The following is a 20,872-nucleotide window of genomic DNA, read 5'->3' on the forward strand; positions in this document are numbered from 1 at the left end:
CAAACCAACCAAAAATAGGCTTCAGAAGGATATTTTAACCTTCAGTAGTATAATATCTGCTTGGGTGTAGATCACGTTATCAATATCTCTCTCATCACGTCACGAGAGAATTCTAACATATTGGTGAAGAGATGGATACTAATTTGTGATGTAAAATAACAAAATGGTTACCAGTGGGTAATGTAAAATATAACTCATTTGAATGTCTTTAGAGAGGGGTCTGATTTCTTGCATTGAAAGTATCGAACACAGCATCTTAGCGGATTAATAAGAACAAACAGAGGCTTAATGTGATTAAGACATTAATTATTAAAGTATTAATTAATTTGATCAATTCGATGTGAAACTTTAGCAAAACGTATGTATGCCTTTGTTCTCACTCTAAGTTGGCTTTTGAGGGTGACTCTGTCGTTTGGTGAGATGTACAATTTTCGATGGGATAATACTTCTATCCTCCAATGTGGGATCCATAGATTCTTCATTTGTAAATAACGTATCTTGATCAAATCAACGGTAGGAATTGTTCAATCTATTAATCTTCATTCGAATATCAAATTCTCTAAAGGATCATTTATATTTGAGATCGTTTAATCATTTAAATGTATAAACAGTTTATCATAAATATATTACTTGATACTTACATTGTCAATTTGTTCTATACATTTGAATGACTAAATAATCTCCATTTGAAATTATAGTTTGTAGCCTTGATCTTTAAATGAAGATTAAGAAATTGAATGGTTCCGATTATAAACTTTGTAGGGTCAAAATACGAATTAGCAAGAAAGAGTGAGCTCATGCTCCCCATAGGAGAATGCAAATATTATCATTTTCAATGATTGTCAATAAGTTGTCGATAAACTAGACTGCACCTATGGTTCATATGCAGTTCCACATACAACTTAAATTTTGAATTTTAAAATGATACCTTAGTATGCATTGGTACAATGGTTACTTCATTTTTAGTTGTAAGTGAGACGTCTCAACATTCGAATCTCAGAAATGGCGAGTTCGAAACCAAACATATATTTCATTGGCCAATAGAATTAGAACGATCAACAAAATCGCAACACTCTTAAATTAATCGAGAGAGAAAAACTGTATCTACAGACACTGATGAAGTGTAACAAAACCAAAACTAATATTCAAGAATGAAAGAATCTTAGACTAGCTACCGAACCCCTTTTTCTGGAATCCGCTTTCACTCATCACTTGCTGAAGGGGCTTCAGCTCCGTCGTCGCCGGAACTGGCGGCTGTTTCGGGTCTGATATCTTCTAGCTGCTGCAGGACCTGTTGAACTTCCGGCCTTGCCGATGGCGAAGGATCAACACAATGCAGAGCTAGTTTCAACGTGTTTAGCAGCTCGTCACCGATGATAGAGGCGTCCCTCATCAGTTCCAAGTCGAAAACTTCGTTAGTCCACTCCTCCTTCACAATGGAAGCAACCCACTGAGGCAAATCCAAACCGTTGGTCGGCTCTCCAGGAGACTTCCCTGTTAGGAGTTCCAATATGATGACCCCAAGGCTGTAAACATCAGTTTTCGTGTTGGCCTTCTTGAGCTTTGAGAGCTCCGGGGCTCGGTACCCTAGTGCCCCTGCGGTTGCAATCACATTGGAATTGGCAGCGGCCGTCATGAGGCGGGGAAGGCCGTAATCTGAGATCTTGGCATTCGTGTGCTCATCAAGTAGGATGTTGCTGGATGTGAGGTTGCCATGGATAATGTTCTCATTGGCGTGGAGGTAGGAGAGACCTCTTGCCATGCCCCTTGCTATTCCCATTCTTGTTGGCCAATCAATCGAAGTATCCGGTCCTCGAGCTGCAACGGAACCAACCACAGTGATCAGATTGACAAACACAAAAATACGGTATACCAAAATTGAAATCGAGGCAAAACATATAGTATGCGAAATCGCTTGCATCGTGCTTACCATGGAGAAATGCTGCAAGACTCCCTCTCGGCATGTAATCGAAAACCAGAAGCTTTTCTCCCTTAGGTCCCAAGTAATAAGCCCTCAGAGCCAGAAGATTCGGGTGCCTGATTTTCCCAAGCACATTCACTTCCGTCTCGAATTCCCTCTGGCTTTTCGTAATCTTTTCTCTCAATCTCTTCACTGCAACTTCACTCCCATCCTCCAATGTCGCCTTGTACACAGTCCCAAAAGTGCTTTTCCCCATTATCTCTGCCGTTGCGCACAAAAGATCATCCGCTGTGAAAACCATTGGCCCGTCAAAATGTACCAGTTTTCCTCCAGCATCTCCTCCGGATTCAGCTTCTCCTCCAATGGCCGGAACACCCTTTTCGGTCCTCGCAGCTCCAGCCCTCGCCGCGCCTGCGCCAGCCTTGCCTTTCGATGCAGCTCTTTTTCTTATCAAACAGCAGAGCATAATGCAACAGAGTACAAACAACACTAACAAGAGAACTCCTGCTGCTATAAGAATTTTGTCTTTGGTACCAAGTCTGTGGCGGCGCTTCGCAGTCTCCGGGCCTGGAGCTGGTACACTCTGAGACGGTGCCTTGGAAGGGCATGGAGTAGAAGCACTGTACCCGCACAGCTGAACATTCCCGACGAAAGAGCTCGAATTGAACTTCTGGGAGAGAGGAGCGGGGACAGCACCAGAGAGGTTGTTGTAAGAAACATTGAGGAAAACAAGATGTGATAAACCAGCAAGAGAAGCTGGAATTTCACCACTGACATTATTCAGCGACAAATCGAGGCGGGTAAGCGTCGAAATGTTGCCAAGAGCTGCAGGAATTGGACCCTGCAATTTGTTCTTCCTCAAGTTAAGAACAGAAAGATTTTTCAAACTTCCAAGACTTTCCGGGATTTCGCCTTCGATATTGTTTCCTTCTAGATTCAGCTGGATTAGCGAGGAGAGATTGGAGAAGCTAGAAGGCAAGCTTCCATTGATGGCATTGTTAGGAAAATCTAACATTCTAACTCTCGAAAGCCGCCCTATTTCATTCGGTATAGCTCCATTGAACTGGTTATTTCCAAGTTGAAGCTCTTGAAGCTCATTCAACTGGCCTAAAGAGCTCGGGATCGAGCCGGATAAATTGTTGTGGTGGAAAGCAAGGAATGTGAGGGAATGTGAGTGGGAGATACTATCCGGGATAGAACCCGAAAGCGAATTGAAGCTCAGATTGAGCCTATAAAGTTTGGTGGAGTTAAAAACGCTGCCTGGGATTTTACCAATGAGCAAATTGTTGCTAAGATCAAGGGTTTGGAGCAGAGGACTAAACCCTAAAGAAATTGGGATTGAACCCGAAAGCTTATTGTTAAATAATTGAACTCCTCTGAGGCTTGGAAGGTACCCTAAAGATTGAGGGATTGGCCCTTCAATCTGGTTGTCATGGAGGCTCAGCTTCCTCAGCCCCTGGAGCTGTCCGATTTTCTCCGAGATTCTGCCACCTAACCCCCTCCAGGGAAGCTGGAGCACAATCACCTGCCCCTGAGCGCACTTGATTCCGGCCCATCCGCCGGAGCAGGCTCCGTATCCGCTGTCGTTCCAGCTCCTTAAGAACCCCTTTGGGTCGTCGAGCTCGTGCTTGATTGATTGGAGGGATTGGTAGTCCGCCGCCGTGACAATGACGCCGTCCCAGATTTCGGGCCGGGCCGGGTGGAAGAAGGAGAGGAGGAGGTGGAGAAAGAGGAGGAAGTGGGCGCACTTGGGTTGGAGAAGAAGAAACTTCCATTTTTCCTTCTTGTGGGAAATCCGGCTCCAATTTTGAGATGGGTAGTCGAAAAATGCGGGAAAGTTCTGACCTTTGCTGTCCATGGTCAGAAACAGTGCACCAACAATGGCGAACTGTTTATGTTTGATTCTAGAGAGAGAAAGTGAGAGTGATGAGAGAGAGAGGGAGGGAATGGAACAAGAGAAAAAGAAGTTGGTGGGATTGGGAGGACTGAGATCCTAGAGCTGTGTGTTTTAGAGACGACTAAGACAGGGCACGTGAGGGTTCTCAGAGTTTTAGAGAGAGAGAGAGAGAGAGGGAGTTGCTGTTTGTATTCGGTGGAGAGAGAGAGAGAGAGAGAGTTGCTGTTTGTATTCGGTGGAGAGACAATTCATGTGGGTGGCAGACGCTCTCTTCCTTACAGAAGGCCTAACGGCTACTTTTCGATTGCTGAATTCATACATGGCATTGGCTAGGGTTGGGTGGATTTGGATCCTATCTGGATCCAAACAGCGGGAATCTTAAGAATTCTCACATCTTAGTTATTCATCGTACATCGTGTAATAAAAAATTACTTGAATTTTTTTGTTTAAAATTAAACATAAATAATATTTGACAAAAACTGATCGCACGATATACGATGAACGGTTAGTAAGATCTTCACAAAAAAATCCGAAAAGAATCCTCATCTAGCTAGGGTTTTTATATTTCTCTTCTCCATGCATTATATATATATATATATATGTTTGTATAATGATTTGAACATCTCGATGATCTCGTGGATGGAGGAGGAGGAGGTGGGAAGGTTGAATTGAACTTGTTGAAGTTGGGGTCTTTTTTATTGCTTCGAAGTTCGAATGGCTCCTCCTCCCTCCTCAACGGCTATCTTTCCTTCTGGCGGGTCCTGCCATTTAAACATCGCCAGGTGAAATGCCTGCGGGGAGTAATACTGCATCCGGTAGCTTCTTTTGTCATTTTTTGGTCAAAGGACTGTTTTGCCCTGCTCCTCGACTTTGTTACTAAAATTATGGAACAGTGGTGCAAAAAGCTTTAAGCTCAAGTGATAACGAACGTTTGTTAATGCATTTAGGTCTTAGATTTAATTTTTCATCTTTCACTATCGTTTGTATAAAGATATAGCTACTATAGATGGATGGTGTCTTATATTTTGAGAGAATTTCTTCTATTGCAAATCGTATATAACTATGTAAATGTGACAAGTGACAGACACATAATTGTATACAACTTATAACCCTTCTTAGATACAGCAGTGCATGCTATGTCACATATTTCATGCATTCAAGTCTATGCGTGCCTATTTTGGTTGAACCGAATGCAAGAGGTTTCCTTTGTATATACCTTGAGTTGACTTATAACGTGGGTGGGTGACCATAGCCGTTGTACATAATAATATCTTTTTTTACCAAAAAGCACAAGAAAACTTTAGGTGGTAGCTGGATCGAATGGTTAGCTTGGATTTTTAAGACCCCACGTAACTGATATATGAAGGTGATGAAAGAGGAAGATGACAAAGGGGTTCATCACCTTTCATTTCATCATTCACGTTGGAACTCAATTGGAAAACAAAATCTTGGTTTTGAATATTTGAGGGCTTGGGCCTGATCTCATCGGGCAATAGCAACATGCCACGTAATGGAGAGATTTTTTTAAATATTGGGTATTCAACGGGTACTTCACATATTATGATATAAGTAAAAAACATATTTTTTTTTTGTTTGTCTCTTCACTTATTTTATGACATGTAGAGTACTCGCTTAAATAATGAATAATTAAAATAAATTCTTCACATAATTATCCCTCAAAGTGGAGAAGTATTGGTCGCCATTAGAGTGATGAAATGTAGAATGAGTTCCCTTCCACTTGAGGTTTTACAAAATTAGAAGTAGCAAGTCCACTTTTATTTTCGGGCTGACCCGAACCGCACAATTAGAGAAGGGAGTATGATTCTCTTCCTCTCTTTTTTCTTCCCTAGGATTTTCTTCTCTCTTTTTTCCCCTCCTCTTCCCTCCCCTCCAGTTTGAACGGTTACGGTTATACCACGTCAACATCTTATACTATTTTTTTATAGAAAGAGAAAGACAAAATAGAGAATGTGAGAGGAACGAATGGAAAGAGGAGGAGAGAATCCTAGTCCTTAGAGAAAAGCTTGGATAAAGATGCTTAAACACGCCATTTATAAGACACTACTCACAGACTAATGAAAACACTGAATTTTGGTCCTGCCCTATGTCAGAAGAAATTCTCTTGTACAACCAAGACATAATTCCAAGTATGTCACATGTACGATAAATATTTGTCACATGTTGGAAACGTAAATCGCTCATCTAATATACGCTCAAGGCACATGAAGAATTCATGACAAGAGAGTATCTATTATACGTAAAGACTTGAGAAGTGCCCTAAAAATGGAGGACGGCTTCCGGACTTCCGATAGATAAGAGTTGCTGATTAGCCGAGAAAAGATGAAAGAAACAAATGTTGAGTAATAGCAGGTAATAATTTGGACATCCTACTACTCAATAACCAAATAAGTGAATAGTGGCTGATTCAATATTCAAATATTTGGAAGTGTCAGTGTTAAAAGGTCTAAGTTTTTTACAGAAACAGAAAGCAAAGCGCTCAAAAGATTTCAATTTATTCATTAAAGCATTTCGCCAAACACTCGGTGGACTTGTCATCAACCAACACGTGTCGAACACTTGATGGACTTCTTGTCATCAACCGAACCGTGTTGCACAGATATCAACAGATATCGTGGAGTGGGGACAAACCACCTTGATTCATTATTTGATAATAAAAACCTGACCTTATCAAGACATTAAGACATTCCTTGCATTCATCTGGTAACTACAATTACCCAACCAATGACATAATCAACAAAGCAAAACGAATGAGAACAAGCATCTTTCACATAATGGTGTTCTCGGTGGGGATTTGGTGACACAATGGGACAACTATAATAACACGTTATTAATATGAATTAAAACCTCTCACCTACAAGTGGAGTACTAGACCGCAGTACCAGATATCCATCGGCAGCAATCAGCATAAGATGTTATGATCAGAAATTCTCTAATGCAGGAAAAATCTTGTGGGATAGTTGCTGCACTGCGCCGAATGACCGGCTACTCAAATCCCACAAGATTTATCCCTCGTTAGAGAAAATCCCCAATTACGAGTACTTCCAGTAAAAACAACAAAATCAAAAACCAATCAGTAAAGTCAAGTGCAGATGGCTTAAGAACCCTAAAAGCCTCATAAAAATGGCACAACCTATCTACCAGAAACAAAACATGGACAATGAACATCCCTTCAGAAATAATAGCGCTCCGACCAATCTGGTTACATCCAACTCGAAACTAAAAGAGTCTGACATTTGTGAATCGTAATGAACTTCTATCAACATAAGATGTTAGAAAACCGACATGTCATCAACGGAGGAGCCTCCGACTACAAGCGACTATAGTTTTTATCCCACATCTCCATAAGTAATACCTATTGTCCTACTATAACACAAACAATGTACGTTGCTGCTTGAATTTCTTTTTATCCGAGCAAGGTATTCTAATCGATTTAGTCAAAACTCTCTAGCCAATTTCGCTACGACCGGATTTTAAATCAAAGTCTTCGACAAACAAACCATCATCCAGTTCTATACAAATCATTCATGCAATCTGGAAAATCAATTATTCATAAGCATTAACTCACCAAATAATCAGAATATAAACATGAATTAATATCTAAATTCATCAGCATCAAAATTTGACTACATAAATAAAACAGAAATACAAATTTCAGATCAAATCTACATGAAACCCTAGAATTTCCGCTCTAAAATTCCGCAATCAGATTAAGTTTTTATAATCCTACAAGAATATCAATTGCACAGATCAGTACAAAAAAGATATGGTCTCACCATGGTTGCGGCGAGATTCAATTAAACACGTCCAGGGACGGCAGCGGCGGAGGAGGTAGCGCCACCAAGGAACGAGAGAAATCCGGCGTTGGCGGGCTCTTGATCGTCGAGAAAGAGGTCATCCGGAACCCTAAACGCACCGTGCGCGCAAACAATGGCGAATCCGATCAACAAACCCGAGATCAGGAGCGAGCCGACGCTGGACATGAAGATGACGACCACGGTCAACACGACGAGCCCGATGAGGGTTTCGGCGTCGGAGAAAGTGCGGCCGAGGATGACGAGCGGCTGATCGGACGCTCGAAACAGGTAGAGGAAAGCCCACGCGCCGAGGAGCGAGAGTAGGACGATGAGGGAGAAGGGATGGGTGAGGAGAGAGAGGGCGAGTACGAGGGTGAGTAGGGACACGTAATTGACGCGGAAGTAGGTGAAATTCTTGCGGATCCGGGAGTAGGCATCGGTGAGGGAGTCGGGTCGGGCCAAGGCGCTCCTGTCCACGAGCTCGTACCAGGGGCGGCGCTGCGAGAAGCCGTTGCGGACAGAGGAGGATAGGCGTGAGATGAACACGCGGAAGGCGGGGGTGGCGATCGGAGGCTGTGACTGGGCACCGACGGTCGTTTGGGCGTTGGAGATCGGAAGCGTCGCTGGGGAGGCCATTGTTGGCGCGTGGAATGGCCGGTGTCTTGGAGGAATGTACTCGATTTCAAGAGGGACAAGAGGGAACGAAAGCTGTTTAAATGGAGCGAATTTAGAGATGACTCTCGCCGGATTTTTTGTGGTACAAATGTTTCAATTACATTAGTTCATTATCCGTTTATTATTATAATTAGAAATTATTATAAAAAAATTTATTTAAAATTAAATATAAATAGTATATAGTAAAAACTGACCGTAATATGATAAAAGAATATGATTAAACAATTTTTAAGATTCTTAAAAAAAAAATTCGACGAGGATTTTTATTTTTAAGATTCTTAAAAAAAAAGAATCGAGTATGTGAAGGTGTATGCTGTCTAATCTTAGGTACTCAATGTGTCATAATGCAAGACATCCACGTGGAAGACGCACATATGTAATCCTAGAACCCGCCGCAGCCAGTAACTCGTCAACTTAAACGGAGAAACTGATGTGGGAGGCGGATATTTCGAAGATCAACCTCCCCAACTAACCAGTGGCGCTTCGTTTTCTTCAGCTCTCGATTTTACCCCCCAAAACGTCTCTTTAAATTCCCGTCTCGTACCGATTCCACCATTTCTGGTTCGTCCAAATCGCCGGAAAATCTCTCTCTCTCTCTCGTCTGCATTTTCCTTCCGCCAATGGAGTCCTCCGCCGCTCTCCGATCCTTCAACTGTAACTCTCTCTCTATCTCCATCTCTATCTTTATCTCTCTCTGTATCTGTTCATTCATACATATGTACATACATACATGCATTCATGATATAAACATGTATATATTTGTGTATGTTTGAAGCTTAAGCATTAGTAGCAATTTGATCTAAATTTTTTTTTGGAAAACAATTTTAGCTGTTTATTTGTTTTGATTTTGATTTTGTGAACGAATTGATAGTTGGGGAATCAAATTGTTTTGGATTTTTGGAAAAATAATGAAAGATTTTGAGTTTATTTTGCTTGTTTGTGTAGAACTAAGCTTAGCTGCTATTTGCATATAACGTTTTGGTAACGCTGAAGTAAGAAATTAGGCTCCAATGGTTTGAGATCTGAAGTGATTGATTCTTGTTATCTTTAACCGGTATGGATTTTCTATGATAACGATAACGAACATGTACATCGTTTTTTTTTAATTTCTGGAGCTGAAGGCATCTAATTTAACAAAGCATTATCAATTGAAACTTTTTAGATGCTGTGATAAAACTTGAAATATTACTGTCGTTTGCTTTGTTCCTAGAGGAGTAGCGAATCCAAAAGACATACCGCGTATTTGGAATAATAAAGCATGCATATGATGGATTTGAATCCTATGTGCATAATCTTTTTATGTTTCTCTGAGAAGTGCAAATTATTCAACGACTGTTGAGCTTTGATTCATGGTCGGGTTCTGAGTCACAAGACATTGTCAAATTTCAGGTTCTGTAGGCATGGTTTCCCATGTCCGGTCCTTGCTTGACAAGCCTGGTATGTTGCCTGTGTACAATACCAGAAGGCCCACTCCAAGTAGATCATATTTCCAAGGTTTGATGGTTAGTGAGAAGTTCATTTATTCTTCACAAAAGCGAAAGGGAGTGCTAGTATCATGTGTGAAGACATCTGAAGCTGCTAAGACTGAAAATTCCAGCGGTATGTTTATGTATATACAATATTCAGTAACTGGCAAGTTTGTCTTTGTGAGTGCAATTAAATTAACCAATAACTTGTGATGTTTTCTCTTGGATATTTGTAAAGCTTGATTTCTGTTACATTGTTGCATCTGAAGATCATTTTTGTTTTTGTCAGAATAAATTTACATCTGATTTGATTTCCTTCTTTTTAGTTTCCGTTTCTTAAACATTTGGGTTTTCATTTTTCTTTAAATGTGCTTACACGTGCTAATATAGTCTTGAGTAAAACTCTTAATTTCCATCTTAAATATATTTAATTTTGGGCAGTTTCAGCAGATAGTAAACCACAACGCTCATCAGAGAAAGCTACCCATCCCACAATTTTTCCTAGTGGATTCGAGGTGAGAATATTTATGATTCTACATAAACAAAGAAGTCATAATTGAACCAGGAATCCTTGTTTTTGTTGTATGACCCTCTGTTCTTTGTTGATGAAGCATACTTGACTTTTTCCTTCATCAGTAGATTTGCAAAGGTATTGTTCGTTAACAAATGGTTATACTCAAAGTAATCCTAAATCTTTCTTTGACTATGATTGCTTCTTATATCATGATATCGCAATTGTTACTTGAACGTTTTGATGCAAGATTTTCAACTGCTTTTGAACTTTGAGAATTTGGTATAAATTCAGTCAACTTATACTTCATGCTTTAGCTTTATGCATACTTCATGCTTTATCTTTATGCATTACTGTGCTCTAACTATGCTCCTATCTGATTCATTAAAATTGATTAGATTCTATTAATATCAACAATTTTTTTGTGGATACTGATGCTGCCTCTAATGCTTTTGCACTCAACCTTCCGGTCTGACACAGAGTTGTCTTTATCACCAGGCACTGATGCTAGAAGTCTGTGACGAGACAGAGGTTGCTGAACTGAAACTTAAGGTAAATATCAACACCCATCATGCAAAATGGTACTCTTGAAAAATCTATTGATGTTGCTTCATGTGTACATAAAGCATGCATTTTATGTTAAAAACAAAGTTTGTTCTTCATTAAGAATCTGAAAAGAAGTGGGTACTCAATATGTTAAGGCAATGATGAGTACATTTTTAGTGTGCCCATGGAGTTGAGGCATAGGGGACATAAATCAAACGTTTTAGTGGTAGATCATGGATTCAATTCCTGGTTAAAATTTCATTAGTTCCTCAGGCTTCTCCTGTTTTACTGGGTTGTCTAGAGTTGATTGTCATTAGAGGTGGTAAATCAACCCATTGGGTTGTTAATGGGTAACCGTTCAGACCCATTTAATTTGATATCACCATAATATCAAGGTGAGATTGGTAGTGGTGATGATGGTGTAAGGTGCAATCACCAATGGGTTGATTTTCCACCTCAATTGTCATCAGCAATTTTCTGTTTGTAGTTTACATTCTCTTCTTTCAGTTCTTTGATTGGTCATGCATATCTCTGTGTTAGGTTGGAGACTTTGAAATGCATTTGAAGCGGAATATTGCAGTCACCAGTGCTCCAGTGCCTATCATCTCGCCAGCAACACCACCACCTGTTCCATCTAAACCTATGGATTCAACTCCTGCTCCCCCTCCAGCATCACCACCAAAATCTTCTGAAAAAACCACTCCATTTACAAACGTATCTGTAGACAAGTCATCAAGGTTAGCAGCCTTGGAGGCTTCTGGTGCTAAGGGATATGATCTGGTTTCTTCTCCTACGGTATGTGTTGTTCCTATGTTCGAGAAACAATTTGGTTCGTTTACTTTGTCCAGGACAATAACTACAATATAGCATCTAGGGCTCACTTTCAACTTTCTTTTCTTGTTGGTTCCAGGTTGGTTCATTCCGCAGGGGAAGAACAGTGAAAGGAAAGAAGCAACCTCCCATCTTTAAAGAGGTATCAGTTGCATTCCTATGTTTGGCTCAACATTTTGATTTTGTTATTTTGCCGTAATTTTAATAGGAAATTCACCTAATATGTCATTCTCACCTTATGTAGAAAAAGATTTCGACATACAACATAAAACTTCCAGAATATTCTTCTAAACTCCTCATTTAGTTGAGTAAATCAAGAATTTAACTGATTAGTAAAATACTTATATATCTATCTAGAAGATTGCATTTTTGTTAATAAAATCGAGTCTAAATAAGCCCCATTTTAGGGACTACCGATTCTACGGGTGTTTTCATTGCAACTGCTATTTGGATTTTAGGTAATAAGATCGAGTCCAAATAAGTCCCATAACAGTGTCTCGGAATCTTGATTTCTTTATCCAAATAATGAATGTAGGGTCACAATTTGTATAACCAACTTGGCAACATAACCTCAATCTGGCTTCTCTTGATTCCAAACTTTACAGGGTGATTTGATAAAAAAGGGACAGGTAATCGGATATGTGGATCAGTTTGGCACCGAACTTCCTGTGAAGGTACGTTTTCCATTTCAGTTCCCTTGATGCTAAGTGTTTCCTGATAGACATATCGCTCATGACGGATCCTTGATGTGTTGGGCAGACTGATGTGGGTGGAGAAGTTTTGAAGCTCCTCTTCAACGACGGAGGTATAGTGACTTTTATCATTTTTCGATGCAGTAGTTTAATGTTATCAAGTTTGTCATATCTACGGTTGTATATTGTGACCTTAATCTAAACCCTACAAATGTCAAAGCTCTTATTCGTTTATTTGAATTGTTAATGATTTGCAGAAGCAGTTGGTTTCGGAGACCCCCTTATCGCTGTCTTGCCCTCATTTGCCGGTATCCAGTGAGCTCTCTCTCTCATCCCTGTAATCGTTGTTGAAGAGCTCCGAAGCTTGCTGTTTTCCGGAGTCAATTCTTTCCGTCGTCTATTTTACTTTGTGGAATTAGAGGACACTTGGATTTTGCGATATGTATTTTGATATTTCTGTCAGTAAAATTGACTGTAGATCGATCAAGCAATAATTCGATTGAGCTTTTTCTATAATCGTTGTGTTAAGACATACTGTTTTGTTGGTTGTTAAGTGGTTACATTGGTAGATTGGTTTACTAATGGACAGAAACTTTGCACTAAATTCAGCTTTGTTTGGAAAACAATGAGACGGTTACACCAGCACGTAATATTAATGAATATTTGGTACCATTTAAAATAATTGTATAATCATCTAAATTTTTTTTTAGATTCTTATTTCCATTTATAAACCAATATATTTCAATTCTCATCTCCCTCATCTCGTTTTTAATATTCAGTTTTAAATTAATTTAACTGCGAGAAGGGCAGTCAAACTCGAGTACACGTCGTACTTTTGCATTAGTCAATGGGACTATATACCGGACTTGGATTGTCTGCCCTCTTAGTTATGGTGCCCTTCCATGCCCTTCTATTTTGTGCGGTCACGGTTAAGCCACGTCAATATTTTATATTAATTTTTTAATAAGATAATAAGACAAAAAATAATAAAAATATAAAATATTGACGTGGCTTAACCGTGACCGCACAAAATAGGAGGGCATGGAAGGGCACCACAACTAGGAGGGCAGACAATCCAAGTCCCTATATACCCACGTCTTTTTAGACAGACAAATATGATTAAATGAGGAATGTATATTCTAAATATTTCTTAAACCCCATGTTCAAATTGGCACCACTCAAAAATTGTTGTGTACATAACACTCAGTACTACAGTCTGGTGATATTTCTAAGTCAGAGGTTTTAGGTTTGAATTTCATAGATGGCGAATTCGATGCCAAATTAGGCTGCTCATTGTGTAGTTTAGCGAACTCCCAATCCCCTTAATGTAAAATATATCGTTATAGAAATGAAAAAGAAAAAGCCAAAATAGTATCATTTACAGAAAAAATGAATGGGGCTGAGTTGAAAAAGAAAGCAACACCAGAAAGGAAGAGTTTCTAAACTCTATTTCCTACCATTTTCGCTAACTGTAATCGTCCAGGATCCTCTTAGTGTTTCCTCAGGGGGTGCTTCGTGAATTAGCGGTTCTCTGTCAACTGCTTGATTCCGATTAACCAGTTTCCCTCCAATTCTCTGCTGCTGCAGCACTAGCACAGAAAGTGAGCACTGGAAGTCCGGGGAAGCAAGCATATCCCCGATGATTCCGAGCTCCGGGCACTCACTCCACTCACCGAGCCCCGAAAGAAGCGGGGAGTCCTGGTGGTGCATGCCTACCAACATCAAATCAAAACAGTCCACCATTGATTTGATAACAGCGGACAATCTTGCTCCGTCTCTTACCACCTCTTCCACCACAACAAACCGCTCATTGTCTGCATTAGCTAGCCGGTATTCCTCAACCAGGTCACTTTCCCGCTTCCGGTCTTTGCTGTTTTCGTCACCAAAGAGGAGGAACCGGGCAACTGTTAAGTCCACGCTCGGATGTCTTGCCATGCGAGCGCCATAGGCTAGTGCCTCTGCATCGTCTGCACCACCAATGAAGATCACAGCAACATGGAATGTATACTGGTTGGTTAGAACTGATACCGACCCTCCTAGCAGTCCCCGATCAACGAGAATTCCAACAGAGCAAGGCGCCATTTCGAGGACGTTCATGTTCATGGACTGGAGAGCTCGGTTCACTGTCCCAATGTTGCCATCTACTGCCCATTGCTTGTGAAACGGCAGGATCACCAGGTTAACCCTCTTCTCCATTGCAACGCGGCAAACGTCATCATGCATTGTTATATACTGTGAGATGGAAGTGAATGCTTGGAGGGAGGCACGCCCTTGGCTATGCTGCTCGTACTGCCTCAGCGCTTTGACAATATGGCAGGACATGGCTGTGTTGTTGTCAAAGTTGTCACGGGGTTGGTGCGCCACGAGAATAGGGTTGGTTTGCCCCACAAGCTCGGTGAGGACGAGGCCTATGACTGCAACAGGGTTCGCTTCTGTAGCATTTGTTACTTCCAGGACGTTTATGAGAGTGGGAACACTGTCCTGGTTGTGGATACAGGCCAGGATTCGGAGCTCTGACTCGCGCTTCAAATGTTGGATTGTACTTCTTTTCAGTGCTGCGTATTTCTTTGAAGGATCATACAAAAACTTTATCAAAGGTGTTACAATTGCTGTCATCACTATCACCGAGAACACGGACAGCGCGAATTCTTGATCAGTCAGAATCTGTAAAAGATTTATCATATAATCCCAGGTGAGCATCGTACTGAAAACAATTAGCGAAAAGGAGAGTTTAAATTAGCGATTGAGATTCAGACCTTGCCTTGCTTCCAAATGTTGTACATAACAAGTTCAGTGATGCCCTTGGCGTTAAGGATGATGCCGAGCACAAAAGCGTCATGCGTAGGCACATCAAAGTAGGTGGCTGGTAACATTACTGCTCCTACCTTCACCAGGGCAGAAAAGAGAACAAGAACCCCCATAATCCATGCAGACCGAGGATTAACCCTGAAGATGTTCGTCCTCAGCCCGCTATTGGCAAGGTAGGTTGGGTAGAACAACCCTGTAGCCAAAATTTCCAACTTCATCACCAATGCAGATCCCAAAGGCGGTCCTGCAGGCACGACGTAACCAAGCACTAGAGGTCCCAGCAAGTAATGCTGGCTTATGAGCTCACTGAGAAATCCACACACAAGAACAAACAGGAAAATGGTAATGGTATACGACTCCTTGACAGATTTCCCTTCCTCTATACGGTTGAGCATCCATAGAATTGCTGGCCTGAACAAGTATATAATCGAAAGAACAAAAGCTAACGCTGTTATTATTTCCAAGACTGGAACTAACGCAGTTTTCGTCTTGTTACCCAAAATCGCCATGGCCATCCCAACCATAATGATGCCTATAACATCGGAAAACATTGTTACAGAGAGGGCCAGGCGGCCAAGGTCCGTGTTCATTAGCCTGAGCTCGGTTAGTAAACAACCAACCACAGGGGAACTCGATATAACCTGTGATGTAGTTATAGTTGGGAGAGCCGACCTAAGGGTCTCGTCCATCGCGACATATTTTCTCATCGTCATGGCTAGGCATAAGGGGAGTGCCAAGGTGAAGAAGAACATCGAAAGTGCAATGGAAACTGCTCTTCGTTCAGGCCTTATCGTTCTGCCTGCATTCAGCTTCACTCCGGTTGAAAAAAGGAAGAACATGAGGCCGAATGTTGCAATTGTTTCAAACACATTGGCGCTTTTTATCGGGAAGATGGTGTTTGAGATTTGCTTTTTGTGCCCCAGAAGTGATGGCCCGAATATTACACCGCCCTGAACAGAATTTCAATTTGTTAGATACACACAGAACGGAAAAGCATGGTGAATTAATTCGTATAGAAATGGTGTCCAAATGTATACAAGCTTTGTTAATGCAGAGATTGAAATCGTACAAACATCTGAGAAACGAGGGTGGACTGTCCCAGGGGTTTGAAGCAGAGATTGATCAACTGGGAAACAAGGGTGATGATGGATAACTGCACCAGAAGAAGAGATGTGGAGGAAGCGAGAGGGTTCTCGTGGCGAAATACTCCGCGGGAAGCAATGCTGCCGTAGGGATTTTGGCACACCAAAGTCACATTGTCTATGGCCTGTTCGATGTCTCCAACCAATGCATTTATGTTTAAGCCCATCTCAGCTGCCTCTACTTTTGCTTGCACCTCAAGGAAGAAGAAGAAGAAGAAGAAGAAGAAGAACGAAAGAAAAGAAACCGAAAAACGAAGAACGAAGAACGACGAAGAAGTGAACGCAAACAAGTACCATACACAAGAATTACACACAGAGAGTCGGAGAGAGGAATGTGAGGTGAAGCTGATATTTTGGGAATGAACATTTTTGACGGGTGAGCTATATCCTACAAAGTACAAAATAGATAATCTAAATTCGATCCTTGAGAAAACTGCGGGTGTTTATATTACAATTATTATTAATTAAACAAAATATAAGGTAATTAGCAACTACTAATCCAACCTGAGTTTGATTGAAATGTTCCAAATCTTCCTGTAAGTTCTTGCTCTCATACGACTATTTGTATATATATGTATTATAATTATTATTCTTTTATGTTGGACTGAATGTCTTTCATAAGGAATTGGAGGAATATGTGACGATTTCTTCCGGGAAATCCCCAACAAAAAATACGCACTATGCCCTCTTCTATATTTCCCTCTCTACAGTTTGAACTCATTTTTTTCAACATTCCACAATACTCGTGCCCACCCGGCACAAGATTTAGCAATCACAATTTGAAAAATAACTTACATAGCACAAGTATGCTACTATTGTGACGACCCGTAACAATAGTACAATGTCATGCGAGGATAAAATACAATATGGAAAGAACATTACATGTCGCATTATCATTGGTTCATGACATGATTTCAACCGGTCGTACATTAGAATTGTGGTGATCTATTATGGTTGATATTAGAATCAGATTGGAGAATTTTTTTTAAAATGAATCGGGATCATGGCTCTAATCTCTAGCAAAAAACACAATGACTACAAATAAGCATCCAACGGTTAAGAATCTTGAATCATGATATGAACTATTCATTCTAGGGTTCTCCAACGTGGCTTCCACGTGGCATAAAATAAACAAAAAAACAATGGGCCAGAATCTCGAGCCATATCTCAAAAAAATAAAGAAATTTCTAAGCCTGTGGGCAAAGTCAGCAGTTTTGGATTGGGAAGTAAAAATGTGGGCCAATTTTATAATTTTTGTCGCCATTAAAACCAAAAAGTCAGTGACCGACCACTTTTTTATGTCGCTTTTCAATTAATTAATTTATTACTATTTATCCCCAAAAAAAAAGAAATAATTAATCGTCTGCATTTCCTTTCCACATTAATTTGGCTATTTATAGTAAGTTATTTTCCTCTTATCCTTATCCGCTGATTCATCACCTTCAACCCTTCTACTTCTGCAGGCCTTCTCTCACTCTCGCTCTCTCGGTTGCGACGTCGTTTCGAGATTTACAGTATCAGGCAATTACCAGACCAGAGATGGACGTCATTTCTACGAGCACGACGATGTCGTCGAATCTGAATCCCAACGCTCCGATGTTCGTGCCGCTGGCGTATCGGACGGTGGAGGACTTCTCCGCCGAGTGGTGGGCCCTGGTCCAGTCCTCCCCTTGGTTCCAAGACTACTGGCTCCAGGAGCGCTTCCAAGATCCCCAAAACGATCCCTCATTTTCCGATATTCACGATCCTGCCCTCCTCTCCGATGTCGACGCCCTCTTCGACGACGTTGAGAACATCCATCACTCCCGCAACACTCAGGGTAAGCATCTCTAACTTTAAGTTCTTCTGGATCGCAGAAGCACTTTTTAGATAAGCACTTGTGCTTTCCTAGTAAGCAACAAAAGCACGTCTAGCAAAAGCAGCTGAAGTTGTTTCTGCAGAAGCAGTCCCCAAACGAGTCTTTTGCCTTTGAATCTGAGTCAACTCGCCCGAGTTTACGATCTGAGTCGCTAATTTTGAAATGTTTGTGGTGTGCAGCGGCGGAGGAGGAAGAGAAGGACTTGAACAAAGAGCTGGTTTCGTTGGGACTGCTGAAATGGCGGAAAGGCCGACCCGTGGCGGAGGCTCCGAGGTACATCGAAAAGGCGGCGAAGTTTGTGAACGTGAAAGTGAGTCCCAGGGCGATTCAGCAGCCGAGGTAGACTGAGCCGGGCGGCGCTGGATGACCGAGTTTGAAGTAGTGTTTCTTTGTAGATAAGCATGTATCTAGCTTTCACTGTTTGTTACATGTAACTGTGTTCTACCGTTCGTACTTGCTTTGATCAATAAAGTACATCTAATTTGCGACATAAAATTTTGATTATTTTGTTAAGCAAAGTTAGCAACTAATTTCGTCACTTAGTATGATATTTCTCTTCACTTGTTATATATCTTTAAGTTTCATTCTCGTCAAAAGTGATCGTTTGTTATACAAAATAAAATTTAGCAACTAATTTCATGTGGGAAGGAACGTTTGTATTTTAAAAAATGAAGGTTGTGTGAAGAGGAAAGGGATTCTTTAGCCAACTGAGCAAAAAATTTAGATCCTTGAAATTTAATCAAACGACTAAAGTTATTATAACTTTTAATGGAATTTCTGTTTTTAACCGTTGGATCAAATTTCAAGGGTCTAGATTTCATGCTCAGTTGGCTCAGGTGGAAGGAATCCGGAAAGGATCTCTTTCCGTGTGAAGAGTTCAGAAGGGATTGACCACTCTCACCCGACTTAGGGTACTACTCACAACTTCAAGCAGAAAAAACTTAAGCATAGCACATAATTGCCAGCTACTGTTAGAATGAATTTATGTAGGATTTACAACTCGCGCACCAATAAAAACTGCTGGCAGCGGGGATCGAATTGTCATTGGGAGTTAACTAGAAGCACGCCCTTACCAACTGAACTAAACCCTCGTTGCAGTTAAGAGTATGCATCTGTGCGTTGAAGATCAAGTCTCTATTAACCGTTCGATATAAATATTCGATTCTTTTGTGTTGCTTAGTAACTGAGAAGCTATGCGATTGAACTTGTTTCTGTCGTAACGTTTCCTGTCAGCGTGACCTTGTCGAGTTGTGCATCCACATTATATGTTTGAATATCTGCTAGCACGGAGAGAGGATAAAACCAAACAATTATTGTTTTAGCAGTCACAAAATGGAATGGATAGGGCATTGTTGAAGGGAAATGTTAAGATCAACCCCGCCGTGCACAACTTATTTGGCCGTTCATACTTGTGGAACCTGATGAGTATGAACAACCAGATCAGTTTGCACGATTGATCTTGACACTTCTCTGCGTAGTTGAAGGAGAGACTATCTCCCCTTCTATTCTCATCTCCTTCTCTTCCCTCCTCTCACACATTATTTTGTCTTATTGTCTCTTTAAAAAAGAAATCAATATAAGATATTGACGTGGTTTAACCGTAACCGTTCAAGTAGGAGGTGAGGGAAGGGGAAAGAGATTAGGAGGGGAGAAAATTCTCCGTAGTTTAAAGGATGTCTAAGGATGAAAGTAGACATGAATTACCTTCAATCTTCTTGATGGCCTTCAAGACTTTCTTGATGCATTCTTCACCGTACAATCCCACCTTCAATTCCACAACCTAAGAACAACGAAAAATTGGCTCCATTAGTTTCAATAAAAATAAAAAGTACACAATTTTCAGTCATTTGAGATGGATCTTACTCACATTTCCCATTCAATTTTGATGGAAAACAATACATGTTAGTATACTATGCTATTCGAGCATATTTTTTTGTGTCTATAAAACTCGTGCAGATTATCTCTTGCTTGTTGTAAACACAATGGTATATACCTATGGTTAGGGCATGTTGTCCTCTTATCCTCTTATACGAGTGATGCATTTTTATGGTCAAAAAAGTGGTAAGTGAGATATATCCTTGCTTGTATGGCACATTCTCTCTAAAACACCTAAATAGGGGAACAACCATATAACGAAAAATTCAACAGGATGTCTTCATCAAATACAAAAGGTTAGGGACTAGAGTTGTGGGTGAGACATAGGGATGGTTTGGGAGTGAGGTGTTTAAAAAAAAAAACACCCATGAAAAAAAGCTGTGAGGGTTTTAGGTGTTTGGTAAACTAAAAAAAAAAAGCTTATTTTGGAAATGCTGTGATAATAACCTAAAATCAAAGGAAAAAGCTAAAGTTGTTATTTGCAGCTTTAGAAAAATGATTTTTTTTCAAAGCACACGGAACTACAGTGCTCCTTTAATGAAAAGATCCACTATCAGACTGTTTTTTTTTTCCAAAAGCACTTTTACAAAAAAGTTTACCAAACACTCTCCTGATTTATTTCACAGCCGCTTATTCTCACATCACAACCGCTTATTCTCACAACAGTTTTTTTTTCAAAACACAGCAATACCAAACCAGCCCATAATCCTGAGGAGGGTGGTACGGTGTGTGGAAACAGACATGTCACGTGGTCTAAATACTTTGCACTGAAAGTTTTCTCCAACTATAAAACGAGAATTTCTTAAGAACGGGCAGTGGCTTCCTATCACGGTAT

At 40.6% G+C, this 20,872-nt stretch overlaps 5 protein-coding genes across 7 annotated transcripts; 2 read left to right on the forward strand and 3 right to left on the reverse strand.

Moving 5' to 3' along the window:
* Nucleotides 1-1,010: 1,010 nt before the first annotated feature.
* LOC126627748 (probable leucine-rich repeat receptor-like protein kinase IMK3) lies at nt 1,011-4,193 on the reverse strand. Its single transcript, XM_050297279.1, has 2 exons — nt 1,931-4,193; nt 1,011-1,818 (listed from the first exon to the last, which is right to left on the reverse strand). Exons 1-2 carry the CDS (start codon nt 3,777-3,779, stop codon nt 1,202-1,204), a joined length of 2,466 nt encoding a protein of 821 aa, XP_050153236.1. The 5' UTR covers nt 3,780-4,193; the 3' UTR covers nt 1,011-1,201.
* A 3,215-nt stretch (nt 4,194-7,408) lies between these two features.
* Nucleotides 7,409-8,401, reverse strand: LOC126630575 (PRA1 family protein B1-like). Its single transcript, XM_050300702.1, has one exon. It carries the CDS (start codon nt 8,267-8,269, stop codon nt 7,634-7,636), a length of 636 nt encoding a protein of 211 aa, XP_050156659.1. The 5' UTR covers nt 8,270-8,401; the 3' UTR covers nt 7,409-7,633.
* Nucleotides 8,402-8,735: 334 nt separating this feature from the next.
* LOC126629908 (uncharacterized) lies at nt 8,736-12,870 on the forward strand. 3 transcript variants are annotated; one of them, XM_050300060.1, is made up of 9 exons: nt 8,736-8,962; nt 9,698-9,907; nt 10,222-10,289; nt 10,784-10,837; nt 11,372-11,626; nt 11,742-11,804; nt 12,268-12,336; nt 12,422-12,467; nt 12,612-12,870. In XM_050300060.1, exons 1-9 carry the CDS (start codon nt 8,929-8,931, stop codon nt 12,671-12,673), a joined length of 861 nt encoding a protein of 286 aa, XP_050156017.1. In that variant the 5' UTR covers nt 8,736-8,928; the 3' UTR covers nt 12,674-12,870. The 3 variants fall into 3 exon arrangements, with proteins under 3 accessions (XP_050156017.1, XP_050156016.1, XP_050156018.1); XM_050300059.1 differs by having other exon boundaries at nt 8,737-8,962; nt 10,216-10,289; XM_050300061.1 differs by having other exon boundaries at nt 8,737-8,962; nt 10,225-10,289.
* An 806-nt stretch (nt 12,871-13,676) lies between these two features.
* LOC126629907 (cation/H(+) antiporter 15-like) lies at nt 13,677-16,645 on the reverse strand. The gene is made up of 3 exons (XM_050300058.1): nt 16,232-16,645; nt 15,111-16,112; nt 13,677-15,018 (listed from the first exon to the last, which is right to left on the reverse strand). Exons 1-3 carry the CDS (start codon nt 16,469-16,471, stop codon nt 13,801-13,803), a joined length of 2,460 nt encoding a protein of 819 aa, XP_050156015.1. The 5' UTR covers nt 16,472-16,645; the 3' UTR covers nt 13,677-13,800.
* Nucleotides 16,646-17,709: 1,064 nt separating this feature from the next.
* On the forward strand, nt 17,710-18,657 carry LOC126627716 (protein EARLY RESPONSIVE TO DEHYDRATION 15-like). The gene is made up of 2 exons (XM_050297232.1): nt 17,710-18,123; nt 18,342-18,657. Exons 1-2 carry the CDS (start codon nt 17,844-17,846, stop codon nt 18,503-18,505), a joined length of 444 nt encoding a protein of 147 aa, XP_050153189.1. The 5' UTR covers nt 17,710-17,843; the 3' UTR covers nt 18,506-18,657.
* The last annotated feature ends 2,215 nt before the right edge of the window (nt 18,658-20,872 follow it).

The sequence above is a fragment of the Malus sylvestris genome, chromosome 7 (assembly GCF_916048215.2).
Source record: "Malus sylvestris chromosome 7, drMalSylv7.2, whole genome shotgun sequence".
In the NCBI taxonomy this organism is placed as follows: domain Eukaryota; kingdom Viridiplantae; phylum Streptophyta; class Magnoliopsida; order Rosales; family Rosaceae; genus Malus; species Malus sylvestris.